Source organism: Triturus cristatus, chromosome 6 (assembly GCF_964204655.1).
Source record: "Triturus cristatus chromosome 6, aTriCri1.1, whole genome shotgun sequence".
NCBI lineage: Eukaryota > Metazoa > Chordata > Amphibia > Caudata > Salamandridae > Triturus > Triturus cristatus.
Genome location: NC_140589.1, coordinates 1,699,786,712 through 1,699,807,958, shown reverse-complemented (window position 1 = coordinate 1,699,807,958; position 21,247 = coordinate 1,699,786,712). Strand labels below are relative to the sequence as shown.

Sequence of the window (21,247 nt, the reverse complement as noted above, 5' to 3'; positions counted from 1 at the left end):
ACCTGAGTGATCAGCCAATGTTAATTTTCCATCAATTAGTTAAAATATATCTTTAAAAAAACACTACATTTTGCATAGACATAAATATACTTAAATATACTTCTGTCACCTTTTAACGGGACAGTGCCTTTTGTCCTTATGTCGCTTACCTCCACTTTCAATCGATATTACCAAAATACCACCATTTACTTTGACTTTCTCGCTCTTTTTCCGACTGTAAGTACTGTCCACGCCACGCCAGCGCCCGGAGGCGCATTAAAGCATCGCTGAGGCCGGCGGAGCGGTGGGAACATTACCGCACAAACGCCGACACCGCCAGGAGTCTCTGCTCACCGCCGGCACCGCCAGGAGTCTCTGCTTACCACCAACAGCGCAGCCGCCACGGGACTACAATTCCCAAGGTCCTCAGCGGCGGCGCGCTCTGTCCACGCCACGCCAGCGCCCGGAGGCGCATTAAAGCATCGATGAGGCCCGCTTCGCGGGACGCGCGCGGGGCGAGCCGGGCGAAGCCCGGGCCAAGGGCGGGCCCGTTTTAGCCCGTTAGAGACCGGTAAAGGCCGGGATGGGCCACCCCCCCTAACATCAAATCTCACTAGCCAAGGTCAGTGAGTTGCTGTTTATACTTATACCCTTTTGTGTCTATTATTACTACTATGTCTGCTTCCTCAATGCCTGGTAGGGACACCAGTAAACTAACGGCAGGAGCGTTAATGGGCACCTTGGACAGCTTTTTAGTTAGGGTTTCCTCGGTTTTAGCAAAGGACATTGAGCAAACAGAAAAAAGACTCTCCCTGGACATTGCCTTTGACAAAAGATCTTCTTTGGGTGGGCTAGCCGAAGTCCGGTCCCCTGATTTGCAACGGATTAATACCGGCGACTCAATGATTTCTACGGAGGGGGGAGGTAGGAGCAGGTCTCCTGAAATAGCTGGTCTGTCGAGTAATCGGCCACCCTGTGCCGACAGTACATCGGACAAAAGGCTGGATAATAATACAATTGCACTGACAGACGTTATACGCTCGCCTAATATAAAAACCCGATCAGCTAGTTGTGCAAAGGTGGGGTCAGCCCAATGTGTACAGGGTCTGCCAGCAAAACGGCACCAAACTGGTGCTAAAAAACAGAGTCCCAGGAAGAAGTTAAAATCTGGGAAAAACTTGATGTCTAATAAGCCCTTAGCTCAAAGCCCACATCAAATGCTTGGAAACACACAGCCTGTTAGTGATGGAAGGATTATACATCCTGGGGACGAAGAAAAAGGTCTGAATGAGATGGGCCCGTCGTTTAGGTCAAAGATGGAAAGCCTGCTTAAGAAGGCTTGTGCCCCATTAGGAGAGAGGCTGGACTTAATTGAAACTAGGCTAGTGTGTCTTGAATTGTTGCTTGCTTCATCTCGGGTCAGGGAGGGAAAGCAAGTCAAAGGGCAAGTAGTAATCAAGTAGGTGTCTTGGAGTCAAATGTTACCACTGTATCAGTAATAGATAGTCCCCCCAAAGTATTGAGTCTAGAGGGTGACAGTGGCAACTTGGCTGCCCGGATACAATGCCCTGCACCGGCCCTCAATCACCAGCCAATTGCTGAGCAAACTAGAGAAATGGAGAGGTCGCAGCAAAGAGAGATCATTAGGTCTGTAACCTATCAACAAGCTATGAATAAAAAGTCTTCTGACTACAGCGAAGCTACCCTCCCGAATATTCAGCTCCCCCCGGAGTCCTCTCCTTATGTGGTGGTTCTGGTGGGGATTCCTTCACTAAGCCAGGGTAAGAAAGAATCATATTTGGAGCTAAAGAATAAATGTATTTTTTGGCTCAACAAGAACCGCCCACTGCCATCCCACGAATCTGCAGAAATTATTTTTGCTAGAAGAGTGGGCTGGGTGGGGAATAAGTCAAAGTGTGTGGAAGGGGACTGCATAGTTATCAATTTTAGGAACAGGAGGGCAGTGGAATACATCTGTAACTGGCACCAAAGAGACTCTGTATCAGGAATCCATTCTTTTCCCCTGTCTTATTTTTATGTAACTAAGGATCCATGGCGGGGGGAAAAATACTTAACTGGGGGGCAAAAGGAATGGACTGTGCCGGGGAATATAATGCTTTCCAATAGGTTTGAAGGGCTATCTGGTCTGGAAGACTGCGACTGACTGCAAGTCGGTAATAGTGATCAGAGGGCTAGTATTGCTGACCATATTGTGGGCAATGACGCCAACACTGTAAATGTAACGGAATGCTCTGTCGTTAACAATGCTCCCCAAGTGTCTTTATGTAAAATTCTGAGCTGGAATATAGCTGGCCTGAGAAGTAAGTGCAGGGATAGGATATGGTTGGCCGAGATAAAGTCTTATGATATAATGGCATTCCAAGAAACCTGGGATATAAGTAATAATTTTAGTTTAGATGGGTATTCGCATTTTTCCATTCCTGCAAAACAGGCCCAGTCCCTGAAATTAATTGGCTCATTAAAACAGCTTGACGTGGGCTGCCATAATTGTCTGGGAGTAGAACTATCACTGACTCAACTGGAGAAACTGCTACTGGTTAATTTTTATAATTCTCCTGAGAGTGAGTGCCCAAATCAATTCTTATTCTGTCTAGAGGACTTTTTAGTAAAATATATAGTCAAATATCCGAGGTCTGAGGTTATTCTCATGGGTGACTTCAATATTCATCCTTGCGCTCAAGCGTGTGTTTTTAATAATCCCGATGGCCCCCAATATTCAGTTCAACCGCACTTCGAACACACTAAGCAAGGGGAGGCCCTGGAGAACCTCCTGGCCACTACGAATCTTTATGAATCCGGGTGTGTCGTGGGAGGTGCAAGGGCTCCTACTTATAAAGGTACGGATCGGGGCACAGTTATAGATTATATATTTGTGTCAACGCTAGTCTTGACTAGAGTGTTAGTTTACAAGGTGGAGACCTCTGTATTTAGCGATCATAACCCCGTGATTTTAGAAATGGCCCCAGGGGACTATTTATGTTTTAGTGGAACAGAGACCACGGGTACTAGGCGTGAGTTGATACCAACTGACCAGGGCAGGAGATTAAAATGGATGAAAGTAATCCCAGAATCTTTTATGGGGGACGTCCTGTCCAAAGTAGGGAGTGAGGTCACCATTTGCCTGGACCCTGCTGCACCTAGTACGCTGATTATGGGGGCCTTTGATGCTATCTGTAACCATATTAATAGCTCTTTGACCATGAATAGTCATCATGCATTCGGTAAAGGAAAAAGATGGTTTGATAGCGCCTGTTCTAGGGCACACTCAGCTTTCCTTAAAGCATTAAAAGAGTGCCCCAGAAACAGGGAGCTAGTCAAGGAGTTAAGGAAGTCCTATAAACAGGCCATTGGGGTTAGGAAAAATCAGATTAAAGAAGAGGCATGGGATAAACTTTTGTTACCAGAGACTTTGAGGGACAGTGGGAAATTTTGGCTTATTATTAATGAGCCTTTTTTTTCTGGTGAAGATAATTCCCCTCTAGACTGTATTATTCCTGATGACCAGTGGATAGCTCATTTTGAGAAGATTTATGGAAGTCAGGTAGCAGAGGGTTCGCAAGATGCGATTTTTAACCTAGAATTAGCCCCATCAGTGGTTTTCCAGGAGACTGAAGTGGTAAGAGCAATTGAGGAGACCAGAAAAAATAAGGCGCCAGGACCGGATGGGGTACCAGCGGACCTATTTAAAAGTTTCCCTAGATTATGGGCAAGGATATTGACAAATGTCTTTAATGCCTCGGGGTCGAATTCTTTTCCCGCATCTTGGTCTAACTCCATTATTATCCCGGTTTTTAAAAAAGGCCAAAGAGATGACCCATCATGCTACAGGCCTATCTCCCTGATAGACTCTGCGGTGAAAATTCTAGGCAGAGTTATCTTGGCGAGGTTGACAGACTGTATTGAGGGGAGAGGAATCTTGTCCAATGCTCAGAATGGTTTTAGATCCAAAAGGAGCACATTAAATCAATGTTTAAATTTACAGCTCCTTATCAGTAAATACACCATAGCTAAAAAGGGTTCCTTTTATATGGGGTTCATGGACCTCTCAACGGCATTCGATCTAGTAAACAGATCGAAGCTGTGGCAAATTCTACTGAATATTGGCATAGACCATGCTCTAGTTAAATTCCTAGCTGACCTTCATTGTGGCTTACTAGCCACTATCCGAGTAACCCAGGAAGGGAGATGCACACGGTATTTTAACTCAGAAAGAGGGGTCAGGCAGGGGTGCATATTGGCACCCCTTCTTTTTACACTTTATATAAATGCATTGGAACCTGCCTTGAAGGGAGCTACATTAGACGTCCCGCGTGTAGGAGAGACAATTATACCAGTTCTCCTCTACGCGGATGACGCAGTTTTATTGGCACGCACTGGGGTTGGTCTAAATAACCTGCTGGACAAGTTTGGCAAATTTATGGAGTCATTAGACGTGAAAATAAATGCTAAAAAATCACATGTAACAATTGTGGGGGGAAAAAGTAGAAAGAAAAGAATGATGTATTTTTTCTGTGGGAGTGATGAGGTTAAAAGGGTCCCTGTTTTTACTTATTTAGGGCTCTTATTTGATGAATTGGGGTCCTGGGGTCCCCAAATGAAACACAAAAGAAATGTATTTGCCAGATCTACCTCAGCCCTTATGGGCTTTTCAAAACGTCTTGGGGCTAGATCCATGGAAGCCATTTTAAAGGTGTATAAGGCTAAGTGCCTAGCAATTGCTACTTACGGCTCTGAGATTTGGGGGTATAGCTCACAAGTTCATCAAATTCAAGTGGTAGAGAATATATTTCTAAGAACCTTGTTATCCGTACCACAGTCTACCCCTACCTTTTCGATTCATGCAGAGATAGGGCTGGGTTATGTCTCTGATATATTGAAAACAGCCCCGCTAATTTACTGGCTTAAGACCTGGCTTAACCAGGAGATCACACTGAACCACATGATTTTAAAAGACTGTTTAACTCTTGACAAGGCTGGTAAAATTCCCTGGTTAGCATATATCGAATCTACTTTTAAAAAACTTGGTTGTTCTGGGCTTTTTACGGCCCCGGAAACTATTAAGAAAGCAGATGTAAATTTTATAAAAACTGCCATGGCAAACCTCCTATCAACTAAAAGGGAGGAATTAGAGTTGAAAAAACCTATGGCAAGATTGCATTTTGGGCTAGTGAACTCACCAGGTTTGGAGCATTATCTTAAGACAGTTACACGCCCTTTTCATAGGTATCTGCTAACCAGATTCAGATTTAACTTAATTCATCTCTCTCTGGGAGATTTTCCTAAATGGGGATTACCGGATAATGCTGAGCCCTGCAAGTGTGACAATTTTTCATTACAGAATACTTTGCATTTTGTCATGTTCTGCGAGTATTACTCAGACATTAGGAAAAAGTATTTGTTTCCAGTGTTAAGGGATGCAGGGTTTGTCCAGGTTAGGCCAGCACTTATTTATCTGCAACTGTTGAGCAGTACCCAGATTATTTTTCATGTTGCAAATTTCCTAGTGGCAGCCGTGCGGATCAATAAAACAAAGAATAGAGTAGGCCCATTGGGTGCTGCAGTTTGTTTATGATTGCTGAAGTGATTTATTGTTAGCGTACTGTATATGGAATTGTTCGTTATTTTTATGTGTAGTATCTAGAATGGATATTTTAGGAAATTTTAATGTATTTTTATGCTGGATTTGCACAAATGTGATAATATTGTATTCGTGTCTTTTTATGATTTTAAATTATCGATTAAAAGTATGTGACTGACTGACTACTGTTCACCAACTTCTCTGTCACCAACCCACCTACTTAAACTACTATGGTCCAGAGATTCCAAGTTGCACCACACTGGGGTAATGGTAAAATTGCATGCAATTTTACTGTTATTGTGTGGTAATTTCATGCCAGTACAGTGCAGTTACAAATAAGACCCAATGGAAATTAGAATTTAGAGTGTGAGACTGATTTTTATGGTCAGAGCACCACATGGAATTCACTATTTCATGTGATTTTACCACATGTATTTACCACCTGCTGTCAGCAGGTGGTAAATATACATGCAGACCTGTGGGAGAGGTGGGGGGTGTAGAGGAGGGAAGGGGAAGAATTATTTTCTAACAGGGGGATCATTGTATACTCATCCTGGTTAGAAAAAAATGCAGAATGAGGTTTAGCTGCTGCTGCCAAAGACTCATACGATTTTTCCAGAGAGAATTATCCATTGGAAAAATCGAGTATGCTTCTCCCACACCCGGTAAAACTGGGTGTAGAAAAACTGACCCACTGGGACGCAGGCACAGCTGAATTCCATGAGAGAATCCACTCCATCGGACTCCAAATCAGCCACTATATCTGCAAGCAGAAGAACAAGTAAATTATCTCTAATGGTCTGATTCTTCGACCATTGGTGAGGAACTACACACGTTCTCTGGAATGTTGCCTATCTGACCACACCTGGGTCTGCCCTTGCCGCTTTTTTTTGGTGCAGGTTGTTAACTAGTTCTACTAATATACCTAGTATATTCTGCAATCAACCAAAGGTCAGTTTCTGCCATGCACAGTAATCATATCAGAATTCCTTCATTATAGTTTCTTCTTGTTAGGAAGAGTTAGGAGAGAGTTGGGAAAATCTCAGATTTATAGTACACTTTGTTAATTTCCTTTCTGTCCTGGAGTGTCCCTGTTCGTTGTATATTCTGTAGAAATATTTGCATTAATTTTTTTATTTGTTCTTAAAACAACACAACACTGGTTTCTCATGTGCCGAGTCCAGCTGAAGCCGAGCCTTGCGGCCCAGATTATGCTGCTGCCTCTGTGAACAGGGATGCTGAAAGTATCCTGAATATGGTTGATGATGTGCAAAGGATGGGTAAGGCTGTATCAGGTTTGCGGATGGTGATCGGAACATGAATGAAGGTCAACAAAGAAATACTAAGGCTGAGTACAGGGTGTCGGAGATATGCCGAGCACTGCCCCAAATGCTCAAAGTGCTGTAAGGGTATGAGGTGTGCAGGATGAGGTACAACAATACGAGATGCAGCATGTTCAGGCAATTGTTGAAGTGGTGCACTTTATGGTTAACCATCCTAAAAGGTTTCTTTTGATAAAAAGGCCAGAAACCCCAGTATCTCTCAATATTAATACCAATGATAACAAAGACCATTATTCCAATGTATTTGATGATAAATAAAAGGCGGAGTCTTCTTTTCCAGAAAAAGTGAAATAGGACCTAATCCCTCTCCCTGAGAATTGGAAGAAATCTTTGAAATTATGATAACTCAAAATGATTCAGCACATTTTACTGCAGATCTCAGACTATCTTAACATTTCACTGATCCTATTCCAGACAATCTCATGAAAGGCAGAAGCACTGCCTCATTCTTCATTTGAAAGGACTGGTGTAGACCTAAAAACTTGTTGCCAACCTCCTCCTCTTAGCTAATGCTCCGCAAAGTTGTATTGAAATGCGGATCCTGTCTCCTCATTCTACTTTACATGTAAGCAGTGTTTGACATGGTCAATAATAATTCTCATCTAAAAATCCTGGAAGAACAGATCAGCGAAGCTAAAAGATAAATCAGACTCCACCATGGAATAAAATCCCTTACACCAGGAGAAGACCTTAAATTAGTGGTGTATTCACTAATCCTTTCGAGGCTTGATCATGACTGCTGCTAAGTATCTGGAACCAAAAACAACATCAGAACACATCAGCCTAGTGCCCACTACTCCCACATGGCTGCCTGTAGAAGCAAGATGCTTTTGTAAGCCATTAAACTCTGCAAGCGGGGGCAGCAAACAACATAATACATCAATTAGTTATGTAGGGAGGTTCTTGCTCTCCTCAAACTACCAACATTCAACAGCATAAGGAATCTGCTCTTGTGTTACACGGTGTAAGAATATCAAATCACCCAGCAAATGCCATCTTACCCAGAGGGGTGGGTGTTCAAGATATGAGCAAGGATTCTGGCAGAGATGTGTTATGCCAGAAGGGCTTTCAGGATAAATCTACTTTAAGTAATAATTAATGAATATTTTGGTAGATCGTTTATGCTTTCTGTTTCAAATATTTTGATTTTACAATACGCTCTTCATACACCACCCCTATGCTTTCTTTTTCAAATATTTTGATTTTACAATACGCTCTTCATACACCACCCCAGAGACTATATTTGCATTTTTATATAATTTAATCAACTTCCTGTCAGAAGCAATGCTATATATGTTATTGCACCAACTTGTTTTCGGAGTCAGATAGACACTGAGAGCGGTTATTGCATCATTGGAGGGGTCGTGATAGAGTTCTGTCACCAGAAGATCATTGTCCTTCATTCGCAGGGGAAATTTCTGCATATCTGGAAACAAAACAGAAAAAAAGTACATGTAAACAGAATACAGCACCATCCAATGGTAACAACAAGTTACCACCCATACACTATTACAGTTTGGTAACCTTACCTATGTAATATATAGATCCATTGTTACAGCCCAAAAGTAGAAAAGAGCCTGCTGTATCATAACTAGTTATAGGTACAACATCCTGAACCTGGAAGGAGGTGAAATAAATACATGTTAATATTTCTACAGGAGACTTGTTTTATAAGGCATTTTATGCTAATCGTTTAATAATTTCAGGCAAGAGAACAAGAATTGGGGTACTTGGGGAAAGTCACCACAGTACTGCTTTGAATGTATTTGAGTTTTTATACAGTGCTTAGATTACTTGTGAGTGCTAATCATATTCTAGTTCATCAATTGCAAGCATGAGAATATCTAAATTAAAACCAATCCTAAGCCCATTTTCTCTTCTGATACAATACTGAAATGTCTTTGGAAATATTCATAAGAAAGCAGTAACTGGAAAAGCAAAAAAAGTGGTATTATGACGACTTCAGACATACATATATTTTCATAAATTACATCTGGGCATTAAAATAAAATAATTATATAAGCATCGACAAAATATGTCCAGGTTAAAGAACGTCTCTCGCAACACGTACAATTAAATAACAACTTTTGGATCAACAAGGATTGAGACTTGACAGTAATGTTAAACCTACTAGCTTCATGAACAAGAACTGGCACAGTAAATTAGTCAGGTTTTAATGTAATAACGTTTGCAAACATAGGCATGCACAAAGGCACATAAACTATTTCTTCCTTGTCTCTGTGCACCCTATTTGTGTACATTCAATGTTAATGCCCTTGCTTTCAGTGCTCCATGTCACCACCAACAAAAACGAAGGGAATAAAAAAAAAAAGCATTGGCATAGCCAAGAGGTCTCGCTTTTGAGACCTTATAAGTATTTTGTTATGCAGCACAATATCCTTGGTGCAACAACATTAACTGTTGCATGGCTAAACACTTATAAGGTCCCAAAGGAGAGATCTATTGGCTATGCCAATGCTTGTTATCCGCTGTGACTCCTTAAGTGCAATAGGTGTTCCCAGACATGGGTCACTTGATCGCTGGGTCATAGGAATCAAGCGATACCTCATTGGTGGGGGCTACAGAGGCTGAAATCAGGCTGAGCAGCTTGTGCTCCCCTGTGGAAGGGGTCTGGCCTCGGAGTCTGGTTTGTTTAAGGCTGGTGTCCTATCCATCTAGAGCAGAATAGTGGGCAACTGGAATTCGGCCCTGAGTAATTACAAGTGGCAGAGATTACTACCAGGATTCCACCCCTTTCCTTTTTGTTAGGTCTCGCCTGAGCCAGCGCTTTAACGGGGGATTTGAAAGTACAAACTAGTGCTTTCAGGCCGCCAACTACAGTACATGTGCGCCGGGCGCGCGCACCATTTGGCAGCCTGCGTGGTCATTTCGCGGCCGCTTTGATGCTCTCAGTGAGCCGCGCGGCCACTGAGAACATCAAAGCGGCCGCGAAAGTGCACCCCATTTGCCACCACCTCCCTTATCCCACTTCCTGCTTGTTTCACAATGGCGACAGCTGGTTTGCGTACCCCATGCGCGGTGCCGCGTCCTCCTGTCGCCATCTCCCTCAGGCGCTGCCGGGGCCGTCCAACGTGTCGATAACGCAACTAGTGCTCGTATTAGCACACAGATACCTTTAGGTGTAGTTTGCGCTATATAAAACTAGTTTCTCGCTTACCCGCTGTTGCTCATTCCCTTTATAAATATCATTAATGTGCTCCGTGCGCGAGCAGTACCCGTCCGTCTTACCTTTGCTCCCGCCCCCTCCCCCGTCCCTCATCTCTCCTTCGTCCCTCCTCTCTCCCTTTTCTGGGCACATGATAATTTTTTGTTTGTTTGTTAAATATTTTTTTCAATCAAAAATGCACCAGCATCCAAGCTGATCTCCTATTTCCACAGCGCGTCTCCCATCTTCACACTATAAGGACAGCATCTGCCTGAGGTCTCTCGCGCTCCTCCTCTCAGCACGCTGTCGTAGCCTTATTTCCTCCAGCAGGCCCACTTGGCTTTTCTTCAATCGCTGCACGGGCCGGTCGTTCTTCCTTCTGGCATATTTAATACTTCCTCCCTCTGCCTTTCAGTTTCGTTCTTACTCTCCCTTTTCTCTTAATTTAACTCCATACATATTGAATTATGAAAAAAATTCCTTCCTGTCCTGTTTCTTCAGTGTCGGGGGCTCCAGTGTTGGGTTAATTTTCCATTTAACGGTTTTTTTTCCCGTTCCACCCTCTGTGCTTGATTTATCTCGGCAATTCAAGGCCAGCCTTCGCAGTTCCCAAGGGGAAAAGAAAATCAGCTCAACTGAAGAGCGACATTCCTGCTTTGAAGTCGGCTCTCAGGGTGAAACAGTAAATCAGCCCAAAGGCACTGCAGTCAGAGACTTTGCATTAACATCAGGGCTTTAAGTGGGATGAAAAAACTGGCGGGTCTCTCATAGGGGCGTGGCCGATATATTTCAGGGCGGGTTTAACAAGCATTTGCAATACAATAGGTCTCGCATTTACGCGAGTTTGGCATTATAAATGACAATGCCTTTTATTTATGTTTTAAAAACCAAAACATAAATAAAACGCATTGTCATTTACAATGCTAATAGCTCAAATGCGCGTAAATGCGAGACCTATTGCATCGCAAATGCTTGTTTTCTTTTGCTATGATCCGAGCACTATCAGGCTTTCCTTGAGCTCAGAGGAAGACAGCACCAGGAGCTTCTCATGTTGCCTCTTACGGCCCAGGAAGCACAACAGCATGTCCTTCCTCCATCTACTCACCCGGTACTGCTGCCTTGCACACAGCAGACATGCGCTTGAGCTGCACGAACTCTGTCACTGCCTGTAAAGTTGACCTCATTACTACCCTTGGAACTGTTCCCAGGATGCAGAAGGCCTGCTTAGAGCCTTGCTGGACCCACTAGAGGCAGCCAGTGCCCAACAACAACCACTGCGGACAGGTGCCACTGGTTATCTCCTGGGCAACAAATAAACAGGAGAACAGCACAGCCAATGTACTACTTCTGCCCTCTGTCTGCAAGATATTAATAAATATTAATAAATATCTTCTGTATTCCTTCTGCCCCTTAAAAAAAATGTTTTTTTTACAAAAAAACCTTTTCGGGTGTACTGGCTTACTTAAGAAAGCTCTCAATGATGACACCGAATGGGGGCTGCGGTCGTAGGTGCTCGTGGAGGGGGTGAAAAAATAACTTTCAATTCAAAATTGACCCATTCTCTGCTAATCTATTATAATAAAGATGTCACCAAGCTTAATTCAGTATGATTATAATTCAAATGTCAGCACTGTGCTGCCGCGAGAAGGTACAGGTGCCCAGAAGTCCATCTGCTGCTCGTTATTTGCCCTCCGTTTGCTGTGCAATCACTGCAGCAGAGGGACGGCACGGGAATGCCTCGCGCCACTGCGGTGTCAACAAGGACTGTGCCTGAGGCAAATCTGACATGCTGTTTCAAGTCGCCCGCTGCCTGAAAGCACAACAGCTGGCACACGATGTGCCCTGGCCGCCACACACGCGGCTGCAGGGACAGAATGGCACAGCGAAGCCAATAACAACTGGCCGACAGTGACGTATTATGACGCACTCCAAAATAACCCCAAATCTGTTTACTGCAGTAAGCAATGGAAGTAAATACAATTAAGGTGAAAGTTGGGTGCTCCAACCCGAGGAGATCCCTTCCACCCAAAAGGCAAGATTGTTCTGAAATTGAAGTGCACGGCGTCGGAGTTAGTAAATCAGCACTATATCTCATGGAAGGAAATACATGATACGACAACGTATAGAATGAAACTACGCTATTTTACTACTGTAACACGTGCACATAACAAAACTGCATCGTATAATCGTGCACAAGGTTGTGCTACCTTGTCATGATGTGGCCTGCAGAAGAAATAGGGAAACTTTAAACAAGGTTGAGCCAGCAACATGTGAGGCAAAGGATGGCATGTGAGTGACACCTCGCTCGGCCAATCACTTGCTGGGAAAAGGTCGAGGAGGAGGACAGAAAGCCTGCCTCAGCCCTTGCATGGATGTGTGCTGTTCTTCAAAGGTTGTGTGCATTGCCATCTGTTATCCCTTTGAGTGCAAACACACCTGACACTGCTGTCCAAGGAAGAACAGCACAACTCCTGAGTCATTCCGCAAAAGTCTGTAGCTTAGAAGAAAGAACAAGTTTAACAAGAAGCGCAAGCAAAAAGGAGACGGAGAGGGTGGAGCGAGTGAGTGGCCGGGACGTGTGGGCGAGGAGAGAGGCGCGCACGCTTGGGAGAGCAGTCTGCTCATTTTCAAGCACTGCACTCCTGCTTGTGGCGCGCCCCCTGCTCGCTCCCGCAAAGTGGATGCCGCCACAAGCACGAGTGTGTGCTTGAAAATGAGCAGAGCGACGGCTAATGGCCCTCCCATGCAGAGCATGCGCGCTGCATAGGCGAGACCTAAAAAACATTTAAGCCACTGTATGGAACTGTGGGGTATCACTCAACACAGAAAGAAAATGCAGTAGTAAAAAGTCACATTAGCTGTGAAAGCGGTGCAGCAATGTGAACTTAAATATTACTTCGAGCACGCTGAAGTGTAAAATCATCACCCTTGGTGCATCATCAGCGTGTGTGGAAATCTTTTAAAGAGTATAATATGCACATTTATATGCAAAAGCACATCTTAGTGTACACTCATTTGGGTGCACATTCACCTCTGCTGTAAATTAAGCAAAACTGCAGCATCAACATCAACGTTTGCTGAATTCCTGCATTTGCTTCTCAACTTTCGCAGTACGATTCCGAATTCTCTTTAATTTTGCCAAGACATAAGCTAGCATGTCAGGGTGCATGCTCTTTCAGTTCATAAACCCTTAGACTCATTGTTTTTAAATGCTGTGCCCAAAAACAGTAGGAGACAGACATTAGTATCAACTCCCTTAGCTGGATATGCAAGCACTGAAACTACTTCCGAGGTAGATCAAATAAGGTGAGTATGACGGTGTTAGACTTTGCATGGTTTCCTCCGACTTTTTGCCTCTACCGCCTGCATTTTTGACTGTATGCTGGATTTAGCTGTTGCTGGCACAGATGCTTTGGGGACTTTGCCACTGCTGATCAGTGTCAAAGTGCAAGTGCTCCCTGTGCAAATTGTGATTATGATCGGTTATCCATAATTGGCATATTTGATTTACTGGTAAGTCCTTAGCAAACTGCACTGTGTGTGCCCAGGGCCTGTAAATAAAATGCTACTAGTGGGCCTGCAGCACTGATTGTTCCACCCACCCCAGTAGTCTTTCAAATGTGTTTCAGACCTGACGCTGCAGTGTCTGTGCGTGCAGTTTCTATGCCCAGACGTGGGTCCCGTGCTCACTACGCCACTGGAGTCAAGCTATCCTGGCTGAAGAGGGGTGAAACCCCGAAACCGGTCCTAGGATGCTTGATTCCGGTCCAGGGAAGACATGGCTTGGCAGTTCGGGCTGGACTGTTCCCATGAGGCACAGGGTCAAGACTGATTTGCATATGGCCATGTCTGAACTGGGGTGGTGTGGTGAGCAAAATAACGATGGATTAAACCCAGATCTGTGACTGTGGGTGAATGTTTTGCCAATGTGCAACATTCCGTCCATCATCTTGTGTGTTTTGCCGTGCAGTTTCTATGCCATGTCGACCTGGCAGGTGCACCCTCTACTAACCCTTCCTTTTCTTACATATAAGTCACCCCTAAAGTAGGCCCAAGGTACCCCTAGGGGCGGGGTGCAGTGTTTGTTCAAGGTGGGACATGTACTGGTGTATTTTACATGTCCTGGTAGTGAAATACGGTGTATTTCGTTTTTTCACTATTGCAAGGAATAGCTCTCCCATAGGCTATCAGTGGGATTGCACTGTAACAATTTACAATGTGCAACTTTCAATTGAAAAAAGCTAGAGATTTGGAGTTTAGGTTCTCTCAACTCAGAATTTAATAACATGCCTTTTAGTGAAGGGGGTTTTTAAATTGTGTGTTTGAATATGCCACTTTTATAAAGTGGGCATTTTCTTGTTTAACCTGCCTTTTTGTGTATTCACGGTCTGTTTTTTGGGTGATAGGAGCTGGGGATGTGCATTCACTCTAGACAGTCACAAAGGAGGTTGAAGTGTGTCCTGTCTTTTCTGGGTGACTCATACCCAGGCTGAATAGACCTTTCTGCATTTCGAATGGTGGGAGAAGTTTTCACTAGCAACTGAATAGGCTGTGTCTGCTCTTTACAATGCTGTCTCCACCTCCTGTAGTGAAGCTGAACCAGGGAGGACAGAAATGGTTTTTAATGAGCAAGACCACTGACTCATTGTCAGTGAAATTGCTCTCCCTCCCTCGCAGCTCCACCATTAAGTGAGGCCTTCCCCTGAGCCACTGCACTCTCGAGTGTTGGTGTTCGAGACACTTCTCCACCCGCAGGTTTCACCTGCCCCTCATCCCTGGTGGTCCAGTGGACCTCTGTCTCCATTCTCTCCTCCGCTTTTTCTCTCCTTTTTCACTCTTTTTTTCCCCTCACTTCTATCTTCCCCCTTCACTCTCCTTCTGGGTCTTTCCTCCATTTTCTGTTGTTTTCCCCTCATTTCAAGCTCCCCCTTCACTCTCTTTCTGTGTCTTTCCTCCGTTTTTCACTCGTTTTTTACCCTCACCTCAATCTCTCCCTTTCACTCTCCTTCTGTGTCCTGTGTCTTTCCTCCACTGTTTCTTGCACTTTTGCTGCCTTATTTGCACTTTTCTCTCTCTTTTTGCCTTTTTCCTTTTTCAGCCCATTTTTCCCCGCCGCTGCTGCCCCCGCGGCCCCCCTCCCCAGCACGACCAGTGCGACCGGCCCAATCCAGCTTCCCTCCCCATTCCCGCCTCCGAGCTGTCCAGCCCTCCCCGACCCCTACTTAATGGCGGGCAAAGACAAGCCCGTCTGTGCCCGTCCGCGACCCGACTGCGACCAGCAGCAGGAACCCTAGATCTCTGCACCGCCAACGCTACGATCCAGCAGCACTCCACTCTCTCAACCCAGGCCGCAACAACAACTACAAGCTAGCATCACCAGCCGACACCCACGGACCCTTCAGCTGTCCCCGCTGCCGGCACACCTGCAGCACCGCCAAGACCACGGACCCAGCGCAACCCGCCCGCAAGAACACAACAGAACCAAAGACCCTGCAATGCATCCTCCTCAACGTTCGATCCCTCCACAAACATGCCACTGAAATCTGGGACCTCCTCAACAGCACTACCCCGAACGTGGCATTCTTTACCGAAACCTGGACCAACACCACCTCGGAACCGGACATCGCCATCGCCATTCCCAAGGATACAAGATCTCCAGGAACGGCTGCCCCACCACCCGGGTGGAGGAATCGCCATTGTCCACAAATCCACTCACCGCCTGAGCACACTCCCCAATGAGCCCACAGACCTGATGGAACACCTTCACTTCAAGATACTGGCCAGCCCTACCTCCACCCTCCGAGGAACCCTCATCTACCGACCCCCTGGACCCCGTGGACTTTTCTCCAACTCCATCACGGACATCATCTCCCCGCACGCCATCGCGTCCACCAACTACACCCTACTGGGAGACCTCAACTTCCACCTCGACAACCAACTGGACCCCCTGCACCACATCCCTCTTGGACAACCTCCACAACATTGGACTCCGCCAGATGGTGACCGAACCCACGCACTCAGCAGGACACACCCTCGACCCCCTCTTCACAACAGGAAACTCCATCAGCTACACCACTGAACTCCCATGGACTGACCATCGATGCGTCCACTTCACCTTCAGAACGCCCACCATCCACAGACACCAGCACCTGCTCCCACAAAGAAACTGGACCAGAATCACCAACAACCAGCTAACCTCATCACTCAGCAACTCGACCCCAACCATCGCGGAAGACGACGACCCCAACACCGCAGCCCGAACTCTGCATAGATGGACCTCTGACAGCGCCAACACCATAGCCCCCCCTCAAGAAAAACAACAGCACCCACGCCAAGAAAGCTAGATGGTTCACCACCGAACATCAAGAGTCAAGACGCACTTGCCGGCACCTCGAAAAGGCCTGGAGGAACACCATATCCACAGAAGCCCACAACAACTTCAGAGCTGCCACCAACGCCCACCACCAACTCAACAGAAAAACAAGGAATAAAGCTATTGAAGACAGAATCTCAACTCATGCACACAACAGCAAAGAACTTTTCAACATCATCAAGGAGTTCGCCCAACCCACCAGCGAGTCCACCGACATCCCTCCCTCACAAGACCTCTGCGACAAACTCAGCACCTTTTCCCACCACAAAATCAAGAGAATCTACGACAACTTCGACGAAGACAACCAACACACTGAACCCTCACCAATCACCCCCCACACCCTGAAGCCAGCGATCGACAACTGGACAGCCCTCACCACCAAAGACACACTGAAGACGATGAAGTCTATCCACTCTGGGGCCCCCACGGACCCCTGCCCCCACCACATTTTCAACAGAGCCGCCGACACCATCGCACCCATGCTCTGCCACACCATGAACCGCTCCCTGGCAACCGCCTCGTTCACCGACAACTGGAAACACGATGAGATCAACCCCCTCCTGAAGAAACCCTCGGCGGAGCCAACCGACCTCAAAAACTACAGACCCATCTCCCTGCTCCCAGCTAAAGTCATTGAGAAAGCCATCAACAGCCAACTCGCCACATTCATTGAAGAGCACAACATCCTCAACTCCTCCCAATCCGCTTCAGAAAAAACCACAGTACGGAAACCGCCCTCCTTGCCGCAACAGACGACATCCGCACCTTACTGGACAAAGGAGAAACAGCAGCCTTTATCCTCATCGAACTTCCAGCGGCGTTCGACACAGTCTCTCACCGCACCCTAATACGCAGACTCCACGACGCAGGGATACAAGACAAGGCCCTCGACTGGATCCGCTCCTTCCTCTCCAGCAGAACGCAGTGGGTCAGACTAACCCCATTCCTCTCACTTACCACCTGCGGGGTCCCCCAGGGATCCTCCCTCAGCCCTACACTCTTCAATGTCTACATGGCTCCGCTCGCCCCTATCGTCAGAACCTACGGACTCAACATTGTGTCATACGCAGACGACACCCAACTCATCCTCTCCCTATGCAACAAACCCAACACCGCCAGGCACGACTTTCGAGAAGGCATGGAAGCAGTCGCCAAATCGATGACAAACAGCTGCCTACAACTAAACACCAAAAAACAGAAGTACTCATCATGGGCCCAAACCCCGACACCTGGAACGACACCTGGTGGCCCCCTGCCCTCGGAAGCCCGCCCACCCCCACGGACCACGCACGCAACCTGGGAATCATCCTGGACTCAGAGCTCAAAGTGGACCGCCAGATCAACTCCGTCTCGTCCTCCTGCTTCCACACCCTCTGCCTCCTACATAAGACCTTCAAATGGATCCCCCTTGAACACAGAAAGACCGTCACTCACGCCCTGGTCACCAGCAGGTTCGACTACAGCAACTCACTCTATGCCGGAATAAACAAAAACCTCAGCCGCAAGCTACAGAACATACAAAACGCCGCCACAAGACTGGTCCTCAACCTGCTGAGACACTGCCACATCTCCCAGCACCTGTTCACACTCCACTGGCTCCCCATTGAAGCTAGAGTCACCTTCAAGATGCTAGCCCACGCTCACAAGGCCCTCCACGACACCGGACCAGCATACCTGAACAGCCGACTCAAATTCCACGCACCCCAAAGGACCCTACGATCAGCCCAGCTCTCCTACATCGTGGTCCCCCACACCAGAAAGGCCAGATCGGGAGGCCGCTCCTTCTCCGTCCGCGCGGCCAGAACCTGGAACGACCTTCCGCTCCACCTCAGATTGACAACATCACTCCCCATCTTCGCAAGAAACCACAAAACCTGGCTCTTCAACAGACCCCCTACTTGATGGACTGGAACCTGCGCCCCTCCCACCCCCCAGCACCTTGAGACCCTTACGGGTGAGTAGTCGCGCTTAACAAACATCTGATTGATTGATTGATTGATTGAGCAGCTCAGAGACTCTTGTAACAAAGACTGCAAAGAGAAAACGGGGTATAAATATTAGACCTAAAATCCCAGAATTTTAGATTACTTCTGGAATCAAGAGGAACCTCTGCCGAGGAAAAAGAGCTGAAGAGTACTGCCCTTTTGCTGTGTGAAGAAACTCCAAGGGCTTGTGTGTGCTTGCCTCCTGTTCTGACGTCTCAGGGACACAAAGACTTCATCACCGGCTTCCATTAACTCCACTGCTGGTAGTTCAGACCTGCCATAAGATGTCTGCTCAAGTTCTGGACCTCTGTTGGTTGTTCCTGTTGTTGGGAGCTGAAAGAGCTTGAAGAAACCATATAAATCGACGCATTGTCCTTCCAGTGCCTGTTTTTCCGACGCAGCACCACAGAGCGGGAGAAATTTCCATGCTCCGCTGCCATGCAGCCGAAGAATCGATGCAGTGACTGAAAAATCAGTTGCATGCCGAGTCCTGTGTACCGATCTCCAAAGTCCAAAATCACCGCACTGACTCCAACGCAGGCCCTGTTGTGCAGCTGAAAGAATCGACGCATTGTGGCACTGCGGCTATAGAAATCGACGCTGTGCCTGTTTGCCGCCGCCGCATCGACCTCCAGCGTGTCCCAGATTTCCACGCATAGCACCTGTGCAAAAAGTTTTCCGACGCTTCACCCGCAGACCAGAATCATCTTGGAATCAACGCATCACTTCCCGCTGGTTAGACCTGGCATCCTTGGCGTGGTTTTTCCCTGTCTTTTTGCCTCTGCCTCCTGTATTTTTGCTGTGTGCTGGAACTAATTTTTGCTGGTCTAGATGCTTTTGACACTTTGCCACTGCTGATCAGTGTCAAAGTGCAAGTGCTCCCTCTGTAAATTGTGAATATGGATTGGTGTTTCCATGATTGGCTTGTTTGACATACTACTAACTCCCTAGTACAGTGCACTGTGTGTGCCAAGGGCCTCTAAGTCAATTGCTGCTAGTAGGCCTGCAGCACTGATTGCGCCACCCACAAAAGCAGCCTGTTAAAGGGGTCTCAGACCTGCCACTGCAGTATCTGCCCGCAGTCTCTACTGCCAGGTCGACCTTGCAAGTGCACCTTCTTGCCAGGCCCTAACCGTCCCTTTTATTACATGTGAGTCACCCCTAAGGTAGGCCCAAGTACCCCTGTTGGCAGGGTGCAGTGTATGTGAAAGGCAGGACATGCACTGATGTGTGTGACATGTCCTGATAGTGAAATACAGCGTATTTCATGTTTCACTATTGAAAGGCTTGCTGTCCCATACGATAGAATGGGAGTTTATTTATAACATCTTATCAGTATAATTTTCCATTGGGACAAGGTAGAAAGCTGGAGTTTAGTATGCTTGAACTCGGAATATAAAAATGCTTCTTTAAGTAAAGATGATTTTTATATTGTGTGTGTTTGAAAAGACCACTTTTAGAAAGTGGGTATTTTCTTGCTTAGCTATCCTGTGTGCCTTTGCTGGTTTGTGGATTGACTGTCTGGCTTTGGAGTGACAGGGGCTGGGGATCGGCATTCAATGTAGACAGCCACTGGAGAGGTTGAGGTGTGTCCTGTCTTTCCTGAATGAGTCAGGGATGGGCTGAATAGACCTCGGCTACATTTAGAGTAGGGGGGAGGAGATGTCCTTGCAGCTGAATAGGCCTGGTCTGCCTTCGACAATGCTGTCTTCACCTCCTGCCAGGAAGCTGGACCAGGGAGGACAGAACTGGTTTTGACTGAGCACAGAGCCTTTCTGCCACAAGAGAACAAAGAGAGATTGAGTATAATATTCGGGCCCTGAACTTTAGATTACTTCTGGGCACAAGAGGATCCTCTGCCAAGGAGAAGAACTGGGAAAGCTGAAGGAAAAGTACTGCCCCTTTGTTGTGTGCTGTGTGGGGCTGGCCTGCAGTGGCTGTTTCTGCCAAGGAGAGGACCAAGACTTTGCTGTGCATCCTGTTTGAAGATCTCCAAGGGCTTGGTGTAGAGCTTGCCTCCTGCTCTGAAGTCTCAGGGACACAAAGACTTCCCTCCCTCTGTTCTCCTGCATCTGGAGCTGCGGGTTCAGCTGCCACAAAGGGAACAAGCATTGCGTAGCCAATAGGTCTCGCCTTTGGGACCTTATAAGTGTTTAGCCATGCAACAGTTGCATAACTAAACACTTATAAGGTCCCAAAAGCGAGACCTATTGGTTATGCCAAGCGGCCGTGCGGCCGCAAAAGTGAAAGTGATCGCGATCAAACACAAAAGTGAAAGTGATCGCGATCGTGATCACACATCAAAGTATTCGCGGTAAAAGTGGCGCGCGCGCCCGCGCACATGCACTGTAGCCATAGGCTGGCCTGGTAGCACTTTTTGGAGCCCTCTCAATAAGTCTCGCCAGACCAGCGCATGCGCTGGGTCAGGCGAGACCTAAAAAGCAACACCAATGCCGGGGAGTGATGCCGTAACCTGCAAATAAGCTTTGGGCCCCTCTCGTGTAGTGCACGTCGTGTCGCACCGCCCCGATTTGCACCGCAGTCCCAACATCACCGACGCCGGTGCTTCATCATCGCAGAGCCGATACCAGACTTGGGTGACCTCTCGAATCCATCATCGTCGTAAGAACCCAATGTCTCAACGCCACCTTGACATCACCTCCCCGGCCACAGTAAGGAACCAACGCCTCACCTCACCTCACCTCACCTCCCCTTCATGACTGTAAGGAACTGACGCATCACCTCCCCTGTGGTCGTAAGGAACCGGCGCAGTGCACCGTCTCTGTTTTCATCGTTTACCAA

The 21,247-nt window shown here is 46.8% G+C and overlaps 1 protein-coding gene across 1 annotated transcript in view; it reads right to left on the bottom strand.

The window, feature by feature from the left end:
- KCTD3 (potassium channel tetramerization domain containing 3) overlaps positions 1-21,247 on the bottom strand; it is a 340,096-nt gene that overhangs the window by 64,213 nt on the left and 254,636 nt on the right. The window contains exons 11-12 of the mRNA XM_085612922.1: positions 8,451-8,538; positions 8,231-8,347 (exon numbers count right to left, since the gene is read on the bottom strand). Coding sequence (XP_085469048.1) covers positions 8,231-8,347; positions 8,451-8,538 — 205 coding nt within the window. The remainder of the gene's footprint in view (positions 1-8,230; positions 8,348-8,450; positions 8,539-21,247) is intronic.